General features: G+C 27.4%; 1 protein-coding gene across 1 annotated transcript in view; it reads right to left on the bottom strand.

The window, feature by feature from the left end:
• LOC100204604 (aldehyde dehydrogenase, dimeric NADP-preferring) overlaps window positions 1-23,786 on the bottom strand; it is a 39,296-nt gene that overhangs the window by 712 nt on the left and 14,798 nt on the right. The window contains exons 5-11 of the mRNA XM_065792415.1: window positions 23,638-23,723; window positions 20,995-21,158; window positions 18,284-18,365; window positions 10,202-10,350; window positions 9,925-10,122; window positions 296-411; window positions 54-183 (exon numbers count right to left, since the gene is read on the bottom strand). Coding sequence (XP_065648487.1) covers window positions 54-183; window positions 296-411; window positions 9,925-10,122; window positions 10,202-10,350; window positions 18,284-18,365; window positions 20,995-21,158; window positions 23,638-23,723 — 925 coding nt within the window. The remainder of the gene's footprint in view (window positions 1-53; window positions 184-295; window positions 412-9,924; window positions 10,123-10,201; window positions 10,351-18,283; window positions 18,366-20,994; window positions 21,159-23,637; window positions 23,724-23,786) is intronic.

Raw genomic sequence — 23,786 nt, 5'->3', positions numbered from 1 at the left:
TTATGCCAATGTCAGGTCGCAGCAATTCATAAAAACGTATAAAAAACACTTACTCGTTCATAAATTCAAATTTTTGGTTCTTCAATAAGCATGACTTTTTATGAGAAAAAACGTCAAATGATTCTTTTCCATGATAAGCTCCCATACCACTTTGACCAATTCCCCCAAAAGGAAGGTTGGGAACTAAAAAAAATATTTATAACAGCTAAAATTAGCTACTACTAATTGTAAATAAAAAGTAATGCCTAATTTTATAGTTAAAAAAAAATAAAATGCAAACAAAAATGTGGATTACCAGCACCATGAACGAGAGCGTCGTTTACACAAACACCTCCAGAAGATGTTTGTTTTAAAATCTTCTCTACAACAGACGGATTAGTCGAGAAGACATACAGTGCCAACGGTTTTTCTCTATATCGAATAAAAAATGTCTAAGGAAATAAATCATCTTATCAGTAGCGTAGCAACAAAAAATTGGCCGTCCCGTAAAACTTTAATCCGGGCCCCTAAATTAATGCACCCCCTGCCTTCCCTTTTCTTGACAAAAATTATACATGAAAACAAAAACCTTATTTTTAAATACAATTTTGACTTAATTAAAAAGAAACCAGAATGTTACACTATGCAAGTCAAGTAAGTATAACTGAAAAAAACTGAAAGTTTATTCTTGTCCTTATGGCTGCAAATTGATCTATAACACCTTTTAAATTTAATTGAGCTATTTCTGCTTTAGTAACTATTAGGTCTAGTGCACACAAGATGATTTACGCTATTGTTGTCCGTAATGTGCTTAAGGATCTTTTTGAAGTTGCTACGCTAAATGGTAATGTCAAATATAACATAAGTGCTGCTATTATCTTTTTAAACGAGCAACTTATATCAAAATATGTTATTGTGGACACGGCTAAAATGCAAAAATGTGTAATGTGTAAAATGCAGGATAAAAGTGCGGAAAATTTCTCCTAATCCTAAGCTTATTGTTACCCCAACTAAAACACTTAGTCAATGATGGTAGATTCAATCTTCTTTGTTTTTCACAGTATAACAGATGTTTCAAACTGGAAGTCCATTTTGTTGCTTTGTGTGAGATAGATTCAACCAAGGTTTTATCAGTTTTTAAATAAGATGCGCAAATAAACACTGTATATTTATGGTGTAGTTTAATAAACACTTTATATAACTTAAGAGTCATATTTTCATCAATGAATGTGAATGTCTTTTTGCATACCAAGAATTTGTATGGACTTAGAGACAACTGTTAGTAATTTAGGAGTTATTATTTTATGTAACTTGGCGTTACATGAAATAATGACTCCTAATTATTTACTTTAGTAGAGCTTTTTAGGGATTGATGTATTACACCTTTTTATTTTGTTTCTCATTTATTCCCAAATATCTTAATTTTAACATGTCTGGTTACATAAATAAATTGGTGAAATACTATAGAAGGTAAAATAAGTCTCTATTAGATTAGTCACACATAATTTATGGTGAAAAAAGCCATGTTGATTCGCAAAGAGCATTTTATTATGGTTAATTTGCTTAAAGATTTTGTTCTTAACAAGTATTTTGACTATTTTGCAGGCAATTGAGTTTAGTGAAATAGGTCCACAGTTTTGAACTAAAGTTTGCTAATTTTTAGAGAGTGAGTAGTATTCCAGAATTAAAGAATTTATGAAAGATTTTTGTAAATGCAAAAAATATTTATTGGATTTTAGATTGGTAAGATAATAATGTCTGAAATAGAAAAACCCAAGTTGTCATTATAAGTTCATTCAGGTTAATATCACTTTTTTAATGATGGAAATTATTAAGAGGGATTTTAATATTATTTCTTTTTTATGTGCTCTTTTTGCTTTATATACTTTAGCTTTTACGGAACGATTAAGAAGGTAACAGGTTATTTTAAGTTTATTATTCTTCGATTTAGTTGAACAGATGATATACCAAGCGGATTTTTTTGCAAGGATTAGATTTTTAATATGTGGAGTAACCCAAGTATCATACTTTTTCTTTGTTATTACCTTGGAGATAAAATATTTGCAAATAGTACAATTGTTTGAAAATAATAAATTAAACATTTGATCTGCGTTTTTATGCAGAAATAATATATTCCAGTTAAATGATGAAAAAAAATTTGATATTGAATTATAATCACCATTGCTGTAATTAAACAACTGAGATTCACTTTCGGAAAACGGTTTTGAAACTAAAATTCCTCGAGTGATGCTAAAGCGGCCCTTAGTACTTTTACCTGATATAGAATTAGGAAACTTTAAAATAGAATTACTGCTGTAAGTAAATAACAAGTCCAACATATGGTTTGAGCAACCTTAGGGTGTCTGGACTTAGGAAATGTAATATGTTAAAATTACCAACAATGAATCAGCCATCATAGAACTTCTTAAGTAAGCTATGAGCTAATTTGAAGGATTCAGCGATATATTATACTAAATCAGCATCATTTGGTCTATGTATAACCTAGATAAGCATGTGCTTATTGTTAACTTTTACAGAATTGTTTGAGAAAAGTTTTATAGAACTAATTAACTTCATAAGAGATAAATACATCAATAATGAAGATAGCTACATAGACACTTTGATGTCAGTCTTAGCAACCTTTATTTTAAAATGAGTTATTGTTTTAATACAAGGGCTTCACTAATGTACTTTGCTTTAAAACCTTACGACATCAAACATTATACTTAACTAAATTGTATATTAATGAGTTAAAAGAGTTAGTTTTAATTTTTTAGATAAAAATAAGTAAAAAGCTCAATATTTGAAGTATTAGTCAAGATTATAATTAAAGCTAAAAAAGTCTGAAAAAGAGTTTGTAGCTATTAGCTATATAGTAATAAAAAAATTACTAATGCTGCTATGTTTATATACATGCATACATTTGTAAAAATGACAACTTTTAAAAAAAAAAAATTAAAAAATTTGGCTTGGGCCCCTAATAACTCTAATAAAGGGCGACAGCGACCCCTTTGCAACGCTACTGCATAGCAAAGGGGTCATACTAGATAAAGATCACTAATAAGAAATCAACGGTGTGTTCAGCAGTATCTATGGAGATTTTAATTTTAGACATACTATCTATGAAGAATCTAAAAAGAAAGAGCAATCAGAAGAATATAAGAAGAAGCAGCAACATTAAAAAATATTCTAAAGATGTTATAATTAATTTAATTTTCACTACCAACAAATTATAAAACATTTTATGTATAAAAGATCTACTTCCTAAGCTGCACAAATCCAATGTTGTTTACAAATTTTCTTGTGCTAGATGTAATGCCAGTTATGTTGGAGAAACCTCCAGACACTTAACAACAAGGATTCATGAGCATCTTACTAGTGACAAACAATCTAATGTTTATAAGCATTTAATTTCATCTGTTAATTGTAAAAATCTAAGTAACTATAATTGTTTTAAAATTTTGGATACTGCTTCTAACAAAAACAAATTGAAAATTAAAGAAGCACATATATGTTCATGTATATATATATATATATATGAACATATATATATATATATATATATATATATATATATATATATATATATATATATATATATACACATATCCAATACCAGTCAAAAAATCAATATTGGTTTTTCAATTCCGGTATTATAAAAATATAATATAGGAATACCGGTATTAAAACCGGTATTAAATAATTTAAACTTTTAAAACAAAGAAAATAAATTTAAGAATCACCAAAACTTGAAAAGAATGCTAATTTATTGATCTATTTGGTAGAACCATTACCTTTTAGTCCATGAAAGTAACCTCTTAAAAAACAAAGAGCATCAAGAGTTTTGTCGTCCATTCTGCACTGCAACTTGTTTAAAATAATACCGGCAGCAGAAAATGCTCTTTCAGATTCAATGCTAGATGGCCGAATTGTTAAAAGAAGATCATCAACCTGTTGGAGATATTTTCCTTGCACACCTTCATCTTTTAAGAGACTGATTTCTTTTTTTAGACACTTGATTATATACCAGGGCGTTGTGGTTGTTTCCCGACAACCTTATAGTTTATTTGTTTACAAATGGCCTTATACATGTCTTTTTTCATTGATTTCTCAGAACTTTTCCTTTGTCAATCTCAACTTCACTAACCTCAAAGTCAAGAATTTCCAGGGCTTGTTCTTAAATAGCAGTGCTTTGAAACCAAAGTCCCTTCTGATTTACAAAGCCCAAAAGTGAATTAAGATTACTCGCTTTTGATTCAATAGTTAAAACTTAATAAGTTTGAGTTTCTAATACCATCTTCTAGACCTTTATGCAGATAAGAAATTCCATCAGACAACTGCATTCTTGCAATAATACATTGTTTTAAAGCACTCATAAAGTCTATGCTCAATAATTTCACATAGCCTGTAAAACATAAATGTCAATGCTGCATCCACAGAAATTAAGTTAGCATCATTGCAACAAAGTGACTCAATGGCTAATTTTACCGGCAAAAGTGCAGAGATAGTAGCTGAAACTGTTTCAAAATCAGTTTCTGTAAAGTTAATATTAAGTTTTAAATCTAGATCTAATTCTTGAATGCATGACTTTAATTTGTAAAAACGTTTGAGCATTGCTAATAGGCTATTCCATCTAGTTTAGGAATCTGCAATTAAAAAGTATACTTTATAAAATTAGTGCTTTACATTATTCTGTAGTACCTCATTTTTTAATGGTGAACGTTTAAATATTTGCACTATTTTCCTTACTTTTTGCATGATTTTTGTATGTACCAATTTGACTATGTGTTTTTTCTGTATCTTGTTCTTGTATATCGTAATCCATCACTAATCCTTCCTCGTATGTATTTTCAAAGGCACCATATTTTCGTGCTCTTCGGCATCTGAATATGAGTCGAAGTCTATTGATTCATTCGAGAAAAAGGTTCTTTCTTCAGTTGTTTCTTTTTTATATAGAACATCTAAAACTGCAAGTTGAATTGTATGGCCAAACACAACTGCTGAGCAGCCGGTATTAATTTGTCTACTTTTTGCATAACTGCTGCACCATCATTTGTTAAACAAACAATATCCTTTTCTAATGACAAACCATGCTTATTCAATTTTTCACTCATAAGTAAGACACATTTTTCTGCAGGTAAACTTCCATTGATTCGGAGAAGTCCTAAATTCTAAAACTTTGACTCCAAGTGAAGATTCACATTTATGTATCGCCGATTTCTTAAGGAAGTCCACTCATCAAAAGTAATACTAAAACCTTTTCCATTTAATTTATAATCTGATATTTGTTTAATTACTAACTGTCGAATAGTTTCGCTATAACTAGTGACAATTTTTTGTATACGCGTGGGGGATTTTGGAAGTTTATCACTTAAATTTAATGCTTTTAATGATTTTCAAAGATCATTGGATGTTATGAAAATTATGAATGGAAGCCCACCAAGTGCTGTCATTCTAGATAAGACTGCTGCCAGCAAGTCTTTTTTTTTTTTTTTTTTTTTTTTTAATATTTAGTAATTTTTGGAGGAGGTGTATCAGATATTGAACTAGATTCACCAAGAGGTTCAATAGCATTTCGTTTTTGTAATATTACATCATGCTTTGTTTTTAAATGTCTATGAAGTCTGCTTGTTGAGCCACCAGCTGTTTTTATAATTTTTGCACACTTCTTACACTTTGCACTATGCCCTTTTTCATCTTTGAGAAAAAAAAACCCAAACAGAATATTTATCTCCACCTTTTCAATGCTCAATAAACTTTTTAATTTCACTCTCCATCAGCTAAACTAGAATATTATCTTAATTTGTAAATATGTGTCACATATTTTATCCTCACAATGTTTATACCAGTCACATAATGTGACTGATATAAACATTTAATATTTAAATGAATTTAAATAAGTTTTAACTTAAAAATGTTTTAAACTTACCAAAGTTGTTCTTGGTAATTATTTTAAAAAAACTATCAAAGAAATCCCTATTTAAATATTTTTTAATTTGTAAAAATGTAAACTTGTTTTTTACTTTTAGATCCTTGCCGTATAATTAAAGATGTAAAATCAAGAACTCAATAACTAAAGAATGTTTAACGCATTGTTTTAAAGTATACGCACTTATGATTGTTTAAAAAATAAATAAAAACAACACCCCGTAATTATAAAGCTCCTGGGAATTCAAATAATTCTAAAAACGAGTCAGTAATAATGAGAAGAGTTTCATCAAAGAGTTGTCAATGAATCAGAGTTTGACAACTTTACTTTTATATATTAGGTTTTTACTCAAACAAAGAGTTTAAACACATGATAGAATAAAAAATATTTTAAAAATAAGCAACAAATGTTTACGAATTTTCGTATATTAATAATCTGAAATATGACAATGCGATATGTCTCAAAAATAATTGCATTTGAATATCTGCTTAAATGTTGTAATACTTTAATAACAACTTTCGTTATAAATCAATTTAAAAAAGTACATGGAGTATACAAATATTGCTAAAAATAATAAATAAAAAAACAACCATTCCAATACCTAAATACCAGTAATTGAAACTAGACAAAATCGATCAAAATCCCGGTTTTCGGTATCCCGGTATTGTTGGTATCCCGGTATATATATGGATATATGGAATATTATATGAAAGATATATGGAACTTTGGCAATGTTTTTATCGGTAGTTGCAGTTTTTGGGCGTCCTAAACATTCATCGTCTCCCAAGCTCTGATGGCCATGTTTGAATTCAGCTGCTCAAAATTTCACTGTGGTAAATGATGGTGCAGAGTCCCCATACACAGAATCCATTTCATCTTTGATTTGTGTAGGCGTATTGCCTTTCAAAAACAAATATTTAATGACAGCTCGATACTTGATTTTGTCCATTTTCACAAAATTACTCATATCAACTCACTCAAATGACTGTTACATAACAACTGCGCATTCAAAATGGCTGAAACTTTGGTGAAAAACTATCAACATATGAACAAACAAAATTCACTTGTTTTTATTTACGCGTGCTGCCATCTTCATGTTGAGGTCGGAAACTTTTCAGACCACCCTCATATACATATATATATATATATATATATATATATATATATATATATATATATATATATATATATATATATATATATATATATATATATATATATCTATATACATATATATATATATATATATATATATATATATATATATATATATATATATATATATATATATATATATATATATATATCTATATACATATATATATATATATATATATATATATATATATATATATATATATATATATATATATCTATATACATATATATATATATATATATATATATATATATATATATATATATATATATATATATATATATATATATATATATATATACATATATATATATATATATATATATATATATATATATATATATATATATATATATATCTATATACCTATATATATATATATATATATATATATATATATATATATATATATATATATATATATATATATATATATATATATATACCTATATATATATATATATATATATATATATATATATATATATATATATATATATATATATATATATATATATATAATTACATCAAAGTGACACAAGATAATACTGATACAGTTGCAGGTTACATTAATGCTATCTTATCAATTTTTGGCATCGGAAAATCAAGAATAAAAAGAATAAGAGGATCTCTTCCTAAAACTGGTAAGTAAACAGAAATATTATTTTTATTATTTAGTCACTAATTAATCATTCAAATAAAATACATATTGCACAAAGGTGTTTTAAAAAATTTCAGTAATAACAACAAAAAAAGATTTTATGTGAGTTAGAAGTTCAATAGTTTGATTTTATTAAGTTAATAAAACATGCAGGTCTTGCATTTGACATTGTTATAAATTTGAGTTGTCCTAATGATTCTACAAATAATATGTATTTTTGTAGACAGCTATCTATGTAAACTGCCTAGGATCAAATTGCGCTCACTTTTTTATTACTTACTGGAAATTAAACTATTGGGAAAAAGGAAGGAGACAGTGTAGCAAGTATGCTGGAGCACTATTTTTACTATTACATTTGCAGCTTTCTAGTAATTCATGTGCTGAGCAAAGTAAGAATTGGACTATATTTACTTTTTTGCACTTTAATGTAGTGAATAATAAATGATACCTTTCCTGATAAAGGGCCACAGTGTAATCATGATATGGTAATTAGCTAACCAGTTCTAAAACATTTTTGTATGCCTGAGGCCCAGTAGTTTTTTAATGAGGTGCTGCACAAAGGTCAGTTAAGCAATAATGAATCAGTGTCAGAGTTGCCTAAACTAGAGTGTATTTAAATTACTTTAACAGATAGTGATTCAATCAAAAAAGGAAATGAATTTTGAATACTTGGTTAATATTGTTTTTACATAATATTTTTTACTGTATTTTTCTAAACATTATTAAAAAATATATATAAGAAAATATTATTAAGTTTAGAGATGTATACCTTGAGAAAGAATTCACTCCTAAATTGATTTCTTTACTAATCTCATATGCACTTTTTTCATTTTATTTAGCTGAAATATTTCTTATTTTTTAACCAAAAGATCGAAGATTAACAAGCTAACAGGGTTCAAAACTCAGCTCAGAGTGAAAAGTGAGAAGGGTCGACGGTTAGAAATTTGTTGAAATAAAGATTAGCAAAATAAATTAAATTTTTAATTTTTTAAGCATATTACAGAAATGCTTATAAAAAAACTTACCAGCAAGTGATATAAATCTAAAGCATAGGAGTTTCTTTTGCTTTTTCACACTTCCCCTGACAGTGCTTATTGTACAAAAATGAAAAGTTATTAAATTCAACACGACAGTCAACCATTTGAATATATTATAATCAAATGTTGAACATTTTTTTGGTTTCTAAATCAAAATCTATATTTACAATGTTCAAAAAGGGACACTCATTCCGGGATTCAATGCAGCATGTTAACTATAAATGTCTGTTAAAATAAAATCTCTGACATCACACCAAAAGGGGCTTCAGTACATACATTGAATATCTTATAGCCTACTGCCACAAGGGAGTGCCTCTAAATCGACTGAGGGTTTGGCACAGGGCAGCAGTCTTTTCTTTCATTATTCTTTGTTTTTTTCTTCTTTTTTTGAAAACACCTAATAAATGAGTGCAACAAAAATAGGGTAACATAATATATATTAATATAAAATATAATATATATTTATATAAACATTTAACTGTACCAAATATGGTACAGTTAACAAATGGGCTGCTCTATTTCAAGATGGTAGAGAGAGTCTTGAAGATGATCCCCACTCAGGGCACTTTATAACCACACGTACAGCTAAGAGTATAGAATGTGTGCATGCCATTATTGAAGAAAACCCTCATGCAACACATGACATAATTGAAGCCCTGACATGAAATAATCAATTTACAATCAAAACAATTATTAAATGAAGGTTATAATCCAAGAACAATAATTACATGCAACAAGATTGAGCTGAAAAACATGTTCTACATCTTCAAAACAACAGGTGTTATTCATTAAGGTTATGATGAATAGGCAAACATCATTACTAGCCAACACTATGAATATACTAATATCAATACTAAAAAATTGTCCGAAACTTTGTTCAATTAAACAAGGTTTTTCGTCAACAAAATCTTTATATCAAAAATAGTTAACGCAAATTCAAGTAATTAATGAATAGTTTTTTCCCTTACAAATATCTTGAGACCAGCGCAATTTTTTAATCTTGTTAGTAGGTTAGCAAGTGTTTTTTATCGCACCTGGTCTTGAATGATCTGTTAATGTGCAATTTTCACATGCCCGAAGTAATCACTCCTGCTTTTATAATAAGGCCTGAAATGTATAAATATCATAAATATAAATTTTTTATTAAAATTATGTTTACCTGGAATTTACGAAATCTATAGCTTCATCTATTTTTTCAATACACAGAATAGGAAGAAGTGGTCCAAATATTTCCTCACTCATTATTGAATCATCTGCTGTAACATTAGTTAATATTGTTGGAGAAATATATAAAGTACTTTTATCAAAATTGCCGCCATAAATAACTTTTGAAGAGTTTATTAGATTACAAACTCTCCTAAAACAAAATAATAAAACTTTTAATAAAGCTTTTAAAAAATACCTTGCTGCTTCCAAGATAATAAAGTATTTCATACTCAAAGTGTCTTTCATTAATGATTCTGCCATAACTCTTAGATTCCTTTGGATCTTCTCCATAAAACTTAACTATTGCTTTCTTCAGTGAATTGACAAGTGCATCTTGACATTTTTTGATACATAAAATATAATCAACTGCAAGACATGTCTAAATGAAAAAACCTTTAAAAATAAAAAATAAAAAAAAGAAGCTGTTTTTTTTTATTTTTTCTACATTTAAAAAAAGAATTTTTTATTACAAATTTAGTTTATAAAAGAATTTTCTTACAGAACAAAGAAATTCATTATTGTACAGACTTCATAAGTGTGTTGAATAATATAAAATGGTGGAGAAATATAAAAATCATATTTTAGTTTTTAATCTTTTTTATTTCAAACAGCAATTGCCAGTAACAATTATTTGTACACTTATGTCTTACTTCAGTTTAAGTAACACTTGCCAGTAACAATTATTTGTACATTAATAATGTCTTACTTCTGTTTAAGCAACATTTGTTAATTATCTGCACACTTACAATATTTAAGCTTGTTCTGAATTTGTAAAGGAAAATTTAAAGTCTAAGTTTGATCAAAATATACTTGTTTGGTTAGTTCAGCCGATGGAATGAATAAATATTGGTCTGTACTATTAAAATTAATTACCTACAAAAGTACTACAGCAACTACAAAAGTAACAAACCAACATGTTTACAAATGTTGTCACAAATTAAGATGTTTACAAAAAGGGGGAAAAGTGTTTTTTACTCTATTCTAGCAGTCATGAAAGATTCAAAAAATTTGATTTAAAGCACCTGATCTGGAATAATGAAAAGCTGAAAGTATTAGACAACTTAGAGATCAACCAAAAAACTTACCCTTTGGTGAACTTATAGATATAATAAAATGTCAGGGTTTGCAGAGAGGTTGAGTAAAATTGCCAAAGAAGACTGATAATAACATATTCAAAGTACTTTTAGAGATAAAAATTAAAATGGAAAGCTATTTTTGATTTGATTTTATTATAAATGGCTTATTTTTTACACTCAAAGTGTTATGTTAAAAACTGATGCTGTGCAAACTCTTGTGCAAAAAAGTGCAAAATACTTTCTGCTTCAACAAAGAGTTCATTAACCTTTTTTTAACTAAGATGAGAAAAAAGGAATGTAGAGATTTGCTTTTTATAATTTAAAATGTCTTAATTTACTTTACTCTATCAGAATATAAGAATTTTTTATTTCTAGATAAGTTGCTTTTACCATAGTTAAGGAACCACAACTGATATTGTTAAGGAACCACAACTGATATTGTTAAGGAACCACAACTGATATTGGAAATAAAGTTTTTAGTGAAAATAAATATGTACAGTTTCATCATTAGGCATGTACAAAATAGATTGGGTTTAATACTAACTTGTTTGTTAAACATTTTTGGATATCATTAAATAATTAGTCCAATAAAATTTTTCCACAATGTCATTATGTCATCAATGTCAATATTTGTAAATAATTATTATCTTTATAACAAATCCATATTTTTTAAAGAAACATGGTTGCTAAAATTACAACCAATATTTTAATTATATCAACCAAATCTATTGACATAAAAAATTGAATGTCTATAACAATGTTTACTCCATTACTGTTATACTCCAATTCAATGGAAATTTTGGTATTTATAAAAAGTCAGAACATTTTTAAAAACAAGGTAAAACATTCTTTAAAAAACCAGTTAGGTGGAATGCAATTCTTTTAGTATTTAAAGTGTACAAATACTGTCCACTCCGTTACTTAAATATCAAATTTGGTTTTGAATTTGTGCAGCTTACATAATGTAATTTAGTTAAAAAAACTAGAAAACTCTATTGATATATATAAAAATGTTTAGAAGAACAAAACATAAAGTTACATTTATAAAACAACTCAAACTAAAATTCTTCAATAATTTTCAAGTAGTCAAAGAAGCAATAATCTTTTATTGCTTCTTTGGCCCATGGAAAAAACACTAAATAAAAAATTTAAAATTTCTTATTTAGTGTTTTTTTCCATGGGCCAGTTTATCTGATACATGTTTCAAGTTTGCAGAGACAAGGTTTTTTTTGAAATTGAAGAGACACATGCTTGTTTTTGAAATTGAACACGAAACTCCAAACATATTTCATATTCTCTGAACATGCACTCTCATTTATCAGTACTATAAAAAACATGCTGCAATACTTTAATATTTTTTTCTCTCAAAATGCTCAGGTTTTTCATAAAGGTTTATAGTAGATGTTTTTGTCTTTTATCCTTATTTTTTGTTACAGAGCATTTTTTTCCTGTTGTTATTCTAGAATTGTTATTGTGTGTAAGAAAGTCCTTAATTTAACCCTTTGTTTCAGCATCAAGAAAAGTATTACCATGATGTCACTTGCTGTTAGTAGTTGTACTTTTTAATGACAAAGAAGATTATTATCTTTGTCATTAAAAATTCTATTTATTATTATTCTGTGAGAGGTTTTATTAACTTTCAATAAATTAGACATTGTGTGAATTTAACTTGTAAAAGAATTCTTTTCTACAAAAGTAGTTAACAATCAGCAGCCATATTCACATCTCTTCATTAAACTAACACAAAATTTGAGTGTCCATTAAGAAAAAAACTCTTAACGGCCGGTTATAAAATGGAGAAAAGTAAATGGTATTCTAATCCTTCTGTCATTAACCGCTCTGTAAATTTTACAGTTAAAAACCCTCCACTAGCCAGCTCAATTAACTAATTATTGAGCAGTTTTTCTCATCGCATCTAAACGTTGCGATGCCAACAGACGATGATTTTGTTTAACTGGTAAATCGCAGCCGGTAATTTTTAAATAAAGGTTGCTGAGTAACTCTTTAAATTTAATTAAAACTTAAATTGAAAAATTAAAAGAGTTTGTATCTACTCAAGACTCAAGACAAGTTCCTTTTTTTTAAATTTTATGTTAACTTGCTACAATCCTTTAATTCAGGACTGTGTACATATCACACAGTGGTATGATACAATCATACAATGTATGATTATGTAATTTACAAACATGGATTGGAAAGGCAAAAGTAACTTGGAAATATCAAAATTGTTTCTTTTAAGTAGCATTTGATATATTTACTTATAAATTTTTTTAAGATTATATTTTTGCAAAATAATTATTAGAAGGGGGTAGACAAAAATCCATGATGCTACCTTGGCTGCAGCATAGAGATTTCACTATGTGTTTTTAATAAAATACCCTTTAGCCTGCTTTAAAGTTAATAATATTAATTGTTTTATAAACTTACAAGCTAAAATAAAATTATATATGTTCAGCATATATCATTTATTATAAAACTAAATGGGAACTTATAAAGTCAAAATATGTTTCAAAAGAAAGAAAAACTTTTTTTTCAACTTTTTAGTCATTACTATCCAAGAGTTTCTAAAATTGGCAACAGTAAAGATAATGAAAAAAAAATATATATATATATCATCTTCTTTATGCTGATGTGCATAAAGAATGATGTCATGAGCACCATAACCAAAGATTTTCAAAATTTACTTGACTTATCCTCAAGTCATGCTTTGAAATGTGATATAATTTAAATCAATAAAATTATTCTTAAAAAGTTTAGCTTAAGTAGACCTTATCTCATTAGCCAATTTGGCTAATAAGATAAACATCACATGGTTTTCAGTTATTGTAATTTTTTCAAAAAGAATCGCTTCATGATCTATATTTCAATATAACCCATATAAAAATGCATTTGATTTGAATTTAAAGTATCAGTAAGGGACCAATGCTTCGTAAGTAACATTACTTCCCATTGTTATTGTTGCAAAGCAGCAAGAACCTTATAATAATAGTTCTTGAGATCTGACATATTCATTCAAAAACTACTGACAATAAAATGCATCATTATTATCTTGGGACGAAATGAACAAACTTGAATATATGTATATGCATATATATATATATATATATATATATGTATATATATATATATATATATATATATATATATATATATATATATATATATATATATATATATATATATATATACATACATCTATAATATATACATCTATGATATATACATCTATAAATATACATATATATATATACAGCGGAGGCCAAAAATTAAAGACCACTCATTTTTTAGTTGGTTTCTTAATCTTTAAATTAAAATTAAGAAGATTCAAATTGACATATTAAAATTTTTTTTTTAATATCTTGTTAATTAAAACATATGGATTAAAGTGGTATAATTTTTTAAATCTAATTTTAATTAAATAGCGTTTAACTTATTAAAAAACTGATGAGTACTTATAAATCCTCTTTAAATAAATTGGACAAAATTTAACAACCACTTTCAAATCTTTAATTTGCACTTATTAAAAATAATAATCCATTATTTTTTTTAACAATCTTAATTGCTTATTATGTTGGGTATAAAATAAACATTTATTTTTTGAATTGCAATAAGGATATAAAAATATTGTAAAAATGCTTGCAAAGATCGAAGAAAAAGACAGATACGCGGCTCTTGTATTAAAAGAAGAAGGCTATAGCATCAGGCAAATAGCAGAAAAGCTCTGAAGGTCTCACTCTTGCATTATTAACATAATTCAACGATACAAAGAGAGCCGGTCAATTAATGATCGTCGTAGGACTGGACGCAATAAAATTTCAAATGACCGTGATGTTCGTTCGTTAGTGAGATTAATGAAAGAAAACAGACAAGCATCATCTACAGACTTGTCTACGAAATGGACACTGTCAAATGGTCTGAAAGCAAGCCCTAGAACTGTGCGAAGGATCCTCCACAATTTAAATTATTTATGGCGTGCTGCTGCAAAAAAACCACGCTTAAGTAAAAAACAAAAATTTGCCAGGAAAGAATGGTGCAAACTACATAAAAATTGGTCAACAGATTAGTGGAGCCGTGTGATCTTTAGTGATGAAATGAACGTTGAGGTAGACAACAGAAAAGGTTGCGTAATGTTGCATAGACTTCCAAGCGAACGGTTCGATGAATCATGCATTTTGAAACGAACAAAACAAGGCAGTGGTTCAATAGGCATTTGGGTCTGTATGAGTGCCTGTGGAGTGGGCGTTTTTCATTTATTCGATGGTAGACTGAACAAAGAAAGGTACATCGAAATTTTGGAAACTTGCTTATTCCTAGCATTGATTTATGGCAGTTGCAAGATGGATTTATTTTCCATCAAGATAATGCGCCATAAACATAAAGTTTTGACACATGTTCATGGCTGCTATCATATTACTACTATTGTCTTGAAGGACGTATATTGTTACTGCTCTTGGTAGTAACCAATCTTTAATTGACTTCTCAAAAGATTCTAAAATTGCTTCGCCCGTATGTGACACAGCCACAAAGGGTTTATTCTCCAGTGTATGTAATTGCATTTAAAAATCAGAAGTTAAATATATCAAACAAAATGATATATAGGAATCCAGTGCGCAAGAAGACCACATGTCTGTGGAAAAGCAATAGGATGTCATGCCAACAAACTCAGTAGTAATGTCATGTTAGTAGTAATGTTCAAAATTTTTATATATAGTTGGCACAATATTGTGCCAAAAAAAAAGTGGTCCTGCTCCAAATATGATCCTGAGGAACAACCAATTTCATAAGTCCCTGAAATCTTTGTCCTTCTAAGAAATCGTATGGCAAGTAATAGGAAGCCAACATGTGCCCAATAGCTTGTGTTATTTCTTCAGCTTTTTCGTGATCAGACATCCATGCTGTTTTCTTACCACACAGATCTGTGACACTAACTGACAGTTGTTTTCAAGCTTTATTTTCTTATTTTTTTATTATTTTTGCTTCTTGTGCCTTTTTATCACTCTGCTGATTCCTTCATATGATACTTTTCAGGTGAGTAAATAAGCCAGTTGTAGATCAAGTAGGACAAGATATTTTTTGACTGCATTTTCCAATATTATAAAAACCAAAAATAGTATTGTTAATTTTATACCTATCAAAATAATTCCAAATAACGCTCCTTACTCTCTCGTCCTTCATTTTGAAGCATTTTAATATAATTTTACAACAACTTTTTATATATATTTATATATATGTGTATATATATATATATATATATATATATATATATATATATATATATATATATATATATATATATATATATATGTATATATATATGTATATATATATGTATATATATATGTATATATATATGTATATATATATATATATATATATGTATATATATATATATATATATATATATATATATATATATATATATATATATATATATATATATATATATATATGTATAGTGTATATACAGATGTATATATATGCACACACACACACATATATATATACATATATATATATATATATATATATATATATATATATATATATATATATATATATATATACACATGTAAGTTTATATTGATGTACTTGTTTATTTATAAATCAAAGCACATGTTTATTTGCTTTTATACATAACTAAACCTATAAATGTTATACAGATACAAATGTATACATACACATATACTCATAACAATGCATGTATTATAATCAAATGCAAAATACATTTAACATTTATTTTAAAATGTAATAAGATTATAAATAATATAATTTTTTTCATAATCTTGGGATTTCATAATCTAGGGATAAATCATATAAATTTGATATTGTATATATTAGAGCTTATTTGTTATAAAAGTAAACTTATTCGTTTATCCTTGTTTTGATTGGATACCATTTTTTATTTTTATTTATAGAAAATTCCCCCGATAGTAGTTTTAACAGTAGGGTATAGCAGAGTTAGATTTTGGCATTAACAGCCTTCCGATAACAAAATTTTACTCCTGCCATTACCCTAACAGAGACAGAATACAAGTTTATTTTATTGCTGACTTTAAAAACTGCCCATTTACTTTTAACCAGTCGATAGCTTATTGCAGGGTTTAACGGAGGGATGTGAATACGGCTGCTGCTAGTTCCTGTAGGTGAAAAAGTATTTTATATTTTTTAACTGCACATTTAGCTGATTACAACTAACCTGTTGATGTTTTTATTTGTCTGACTTTGATTGGCAGTAAACAACTTTTGCTCTACCTCATTGTTTGCATTTGTTATTGTTACTCAACTCATGTTCTGATGACTCTGATGACGACATTCAATTTATTTAAATTGCCTATACACCGTAATTCAGGATCAATACAAAAACTGTTTAAGTTTATAATGTTGTTATTAACTCCACTACGTTGTTATCAACTCTGTTATTAAAAGAAAATTATCAAGTTAACAGTAACAAAAGGAGTAACGAACGAAGTAAACATGTGTACTTAATCAAGAAAATCATATACTTAAAAAAATTTTTTAAATCTTTCAAAAAATCATCAAGTTGACAGTAATGAACAAACTAAACATAGTAACAAGTTGATAGTAACGAAGTTAACATATATGTATTTAATCAAGAATATCATATTACTTACTAAAAAACATTTTCAAAATCTTTTAATATAACATTGTCCCAGTGATCTTTAGAGTACCAAAACACGCTCTAAGAAACTTTGACATTTTAGCAAACAAAGCATCACCAAGTAGACCTCATATAAGTATACCATTAATAAAAAACTTTTCACAGATAAAATGCTTGCAGCACAATATGTAAATGTTTATGTATATTAAAATACCATATAATAGAATGCCAAATGCACCAAATGATATCACTTATGAGCATTGATACAAAAGAAAAAAATAGTGATCTTTATGAAAACAGTCCTAGGTGTAAGACATTTTAAGAATGGACATTTTTGTAAAGAACTTTGTACACAAAACTTGAAATTTTTATTGTGCATATTAGATAAAATTTAAATTAACCTTTAAAAAATAATTAGGCATTTTTACAATATGCAATTATATCTCTATTAAACAATGATTGTATTTTAAAAGCCCTACAATTAACTTTCAGTAACAGAGTTGACTGAATGAGAAAATTACTCATATACAAAAAAATTGCAAGTCTAAATAATACATGTATATATGTATAATTTAGACTTGCTAATTTTATAAACCTAAAACAAAAATCAAACTCACCTGACCAGAATTGCAAAACTTTCCCCAAACTATTCGTTTTGATATTGTGTCAAAATCACATGTTTCATCAATAATAGCAGGACTAAATAAATATTGTATAATATTTAAAAATAAACAAATTTTTAACTTGCTTTTTTGTCTTCATAAAAAATAGATATTAACTACACAAAATAACATTAACTACACAAAAACCATTTCAAAACAATATTATTTATTGCAAAAGTGCCTTATTACTAAGTAAAAAATACTTTTTTAGCTAATATTATTTGCTTTGTAGTAGGAATACTTAGAATAAAAGTAATGTTAATTATGTAGTAAGTAATATTACTCTTGGAAAATTAGTATTTATATTGTAATAAGTAATACAAGACTTTCACCAGAGATTTACCCAGCAACGCAAAAAAAAAGAATTTGTCAAACACTTATGATTAATAATTTCATTAAAAAGAGTTTTTAAAAACATCTGAAGCTAACATTCAGTTAGCAAAAAATATTTTGCTAATTGTAATGTTACTACTCAAAACGCAATGTTTCTTTCTAAATACTTTTAAATATGTGTTTACATGTTTCTGCATAAACACTTCAAAATACCTGTTTATATGTTTTTGCTAAAACACTTTTAAATGCATATCTGTAAATGTATCAATAATAATTTTGATAAACACAATTAAAAATATTATGGTTGTTTAGAAACAAATCCAGACATGTTTTAGTACTGCTGAAATATGCCCAAAAAAATATTTTAAAAATTATTAATTCCATTTTTCTAAATCAAGATTAAATGGGATTTCTAAAGCAAAACTTCATTTGAAGATGATAAAATGTAATTAAATTAAGCTTTCTTAAAAAACCATAACAGGTTTAAAAAATTTATGTAAAGTTTTGAACTTAAAAATTAGTATTCGGAAGCATTATACTGCTCTGATTCTGAGGACTGATTATATACAATAACATAAATACAAAAATTCAAAACATAAGCAAAAAATTATAATTTAAAATAACTTTTCTTATAAGTAATTGTTAGAAAAGTTTCTTATATTACACACAATCCACTTATATAACGCTATATATAATGTTATGAGTTTATTACTATGCAATAAAGCTGCACTTATTTAAAAAACTGCAATCTATATAAGAGATTTATGAAATGGTTTGTTTTTTTAATACATGCAAAACTTCCATGGTTCAATTGTTTTTATTACACTGTCATCAGTGTCGTTTTGCGAGGGTTCAAATCCACTCTTTAACACAATTATAATTATAGCAAAAAAGACTTTAATTGTTAAAATAAAATTTTTGAGTTTTTGCTAGCTACAGGGAACTTTTTTTTTATGTCTCCACAACAACGCCTTCTGGAGTAGCAAGGACGGGCTTATTAAACTTAATCTTTATTAATTTTCAGACCATAGTTTTTTCTCAGACCATCTGCAGCTTATTAGGACTGATTACCTGGGCACATTAATAATGTAAGTATCTCTATCATGACATATAAGCAACAAATTTCTATCGATGTTTTGATGCTTTTAGAAATTTTAAGCTTTTAAAAAAGTTCTCTCCCTTTTGTTTGTTATAGTATATAATATCTTTATATATGTTATGTGTATAATATTTATAGAACTTCAAAAAGGTTTAATTTTGTATTTTAAAAAATCAAAAAAAATTAAAAAAAAAAGTGCAAGTGTAAAGGAGGATTTGAACCACTGCAATTTAGTTTAGAAATGCTGTGAGCTTACCACTTAGGCCACTAAGGAGTATTGTTCGAAAAAGGTTTTAACACAATTTAATAAACAAAAGACTTTATAAAATGGCAATAAATGCTACAGATGTTGCCCCAATGCAATTTTTAAATGTAAAACTGTAAAAATTGATATAATTTTTAACATTGCATAATTTAAATTTTACATAAGTTAGATAATTGCAGACACCATCATTCGCATTTTCTTATAAGAAAAAGTACTGCAACTTTTTCTCGTTAATAACTTGGGTGTAATAGTTGCCACGGTTTCTATGACAAACACCAACAAATGAGTAACAGCAGCTTTAAATTTAATATTAATTAATTATTCAATATAAAAGGAAGGATAACTTGTTTAATGAAATGCAATATATTACACAGGGGTTCTTGTTGGAAACTTAGTGTTATCAGGAAGGTGTTTCTCTTTAAAAATCAAAAAGAGCAGTAGACTTACCGGAGGTATTAACAGTTGTTATTAAGGTTGACAAAGTAACTAGCTCAACTGTGGAACTGTTTCATTATTCTGTGGCAAAATTGCCCCACAAAATTATACTTGGACAAAGTCCTATTTAAAATATTTACCACAAACAACCACAAACAGATATGATTTTAACAAAGTTATGAAACTCTAACCTTAGCAGTTATTCTCAAATGTAGTTTCAATCAATTTCACAAAATTAATAATGCCACTTGGAGTTAGAGTGACATGATAATTTTAATTAATAACATTAAAAAGCAAATCATATTTAAAAATTATAAAAACCAATCAAATTAACTATAGTCAATCAATAGTTAGAAGGTTATAATTCAAAAATAATAAATTTTATACATCATATTAGTATGGCGGTACATAAAAATAACTTCTTTTTCTCGTAATATCAAGTGGTAAAATAGTTAGTCTATATATGTAACAAGAAATTAATGTAAAACAAAAAAAAGATTATAAAATTTTACAACTTTTTAAAATTATAATTACCATTTTCCTCCCAGCTCAAGGGTTACAGGTGTTAAGTGTTCACTAGCAGCTCTCATCACAATCTTGGCAATAGATGGAGCACCAGTAAAAAAAATATGATCAAATCGCAACTTTAAAAGAGCTGTAGTCTCAAGAACACCACCACTAACTAACTGAACACATTTCTAAATAATAAACCAAGATATAATAGGATAACAAAGTATAATAAGATATAATTACAAGATATATTAACGTATAATTACAAGGTATAATTAGAGTCTATAATAAGATATAATTACAAGATATGATAAGATATAATAAGATTTTCAGAATTTTAATTAAAATTAAATTTCTGAAAATCTTATCAGAATTTAAATTGAGGCACAGAAGAAAATATAAATTAAAATTCATCAAAATAATAAAACTATATTATTTATACACAATAATAAAGAAGAACATTATTAGTAAACTTTCACTGTTTCTTTAAGCATGTCTTGTTCAGGCCTTAAAAAACAGATGTACAAGACAATACAATGTTTTTTATAGCAACAAGCAAATGCACATTTTTTATTTTGTTGTGATGTAACAAATATCTTATGAAAGAAAATGCTATTTAGAAAAATATCTGCCAATAATATATGCCAATAATTGCCAAATAACTGCCAAATAAATGCCAATTTAGAAAAAATATCTAAAAATTTACCTTGCACTTTAAAATGCAATTTTGCATGATTATTAGCATTTTAGTTTTATTTGCTGCTTATTGATTAACCACTTTGCAATTGCTTGTATTTTCATAGTTTCTTTAGGGATTGTCCATAAAGTACGTACGCTCGGAGAGGAAGAGGGGGTCTGCAAATGGCGCATATAAACTGGGGGGTGGGGGCAGTAGGTCAATTGTAAAAGTATGGAGACACTAAATAAAAAAAAAATTTTATAAAATGTTGGGTTGTTAGGTTAAAAGAGTAGGTACTTTTAGGGAGGTAGAGGCTACTCAAAAAAGCATATGGCAAAATACGGGTGGGTGGGGGTGGGGTGGGGATAAGCAAAAAAAAAGCGTACATACTTTATGGACGACCCTTTATTTGCAAACTTAACACATGCTGAATTACGTGATATTCAGCACTTTAATTTACACTTTTCACTTTACCAAAAAGCACTCAACTTTTGCTAAAGACTTGTACAGACGTTTGTACATAACGCAGATGAGACAATATGTTTCATGTTTTTTCAACCTTAACATTTTAGAAAAATGTTTACCATTTTTCATAATATTTTAGAAATGTTATTGTTATATTAATGTTAAACTTTTTTCTAAAATATTTTGAAGCTAAAAAAAAGTAAGATGACAGTGACAAAGGCAGAAGCAACAATAGGAAAATGTCCAAGATTTCCAACTATGATTTTAACACAAAAAAAATTTTAAAATGGCTGAAAGAGTTTACTATTTGAAATACACAAATATACAACATACCATAAACACTGATTTTAAGCTAACCTAAACTGACATAAGATTCGCTGTGGGTGTACATACTTGTTGGGATTGTAAAAACTATCCAAACCTTGCAAATTAGACAAACCAGGTCACTAAAGACTGAGATTACTGCTATAAAAATTGTTACACAACATAGCAATGATGCAGATCACCTATAAAACACCTCCTAATAACACAAGATTGTTGATATTCCTGAATGACAACACTCTTGAAGAGTGGCAACACTCTTACTAATCCTCTACTCTACAGCTTCTCAGAATAAAATTCATTACTGACCTCTAATGGAAACCATGTAACCATTGTAAAGCTAAAATTTGCTAAAACTCTTTAACTGCTTACAACTCTAAAAAAAACTCTTATTTCTGACTCAATTCTCAAACTCTTTTATTTTTAACAAAAATCTTAAATGTGGATTTAGGTGCACACACAAACATCATACTGAAATAGCAAATATTTGAAAAGCTTTTAGGCTTTGGGTTCGGGTAGGCAGTACTATGCATAAAGAACATCTACTACAAAAAAAATTATTTTTTTGTTATTCTTCTTCATTATCTTCCTTTTCTGAAAAATGTTAAATTAAAGAATATATTAGCCAACCTAAATCTGCATTAGTAGATATGCTAATATAATTTATAAAGTAGACTGGTTTTAATGTCTACGTTTCTTCAAGTTATTTATAATTATCTATTATATATGGGGTATTGGTGTATTTATTTAATATGCAGTAGTGGACTAGTGGTAGAGCGCTCGTTTCATAAGTGAGAGGTTCCGAGTTTGATTCCTACCACATCCCTAGTAGTACACGCTCAACTTGTTTCTCTGCACAGTGGCCTTGTTCGCCAAGGTTGGTGTTTCGGAGTTATAGAGTTGAGAGAGGGTTATAACCACAAGTATAACCTGTAGTGGCCTTCTTGACCTTGGGGAGGTGGATTACAAAAAAAATATCTTTGCTTAGTCTTTAAATATTAACCTTTTGTTTCATTTTGGTTTCATTAAAAATAATAAATGCTCAACATACAATACAATAATTAATACATAAAACCTGTCTCACAACTAATCAAATATAGTAACATAATAGCAGCTTTGATAATAATTTGATAGTAACATAATAGCAGCTTTGATAGCACCCTATAGGATTTGTATAGGAAAATTATTAAACAAAGACTTACTTCATCCAAATACCTTGGAATAAGGGATTCAAAAACCCTACAAACGTTTGGAGCCACTTCAGATGGCTTTAAAACAACCACATTTCCTTTAAATGTTTATAAAAAAAAACAATTAAAAAAACCTTTTTTTTTAAAAAAAAAAAATTTTC

This window comes from Hydra vulgaris, chromosome 03 (genome assembly GCF_038396675.1).
Source record: "Hydra vulgaris chromosome 03, alternate assembly HydraT2T_AEP".
Lineage (NCBI taxonomy): Eukaryota > Metazoa > Cnidaria > Hydrozoa > Anthoathecata > Hydridae > Hydra > Hydra vulgaris.
The sequence above is the reverse complement of the archived record's forward strand: the minus strand, read 5'-3'. Positions and strand labels throughout refer to the sequence as shown.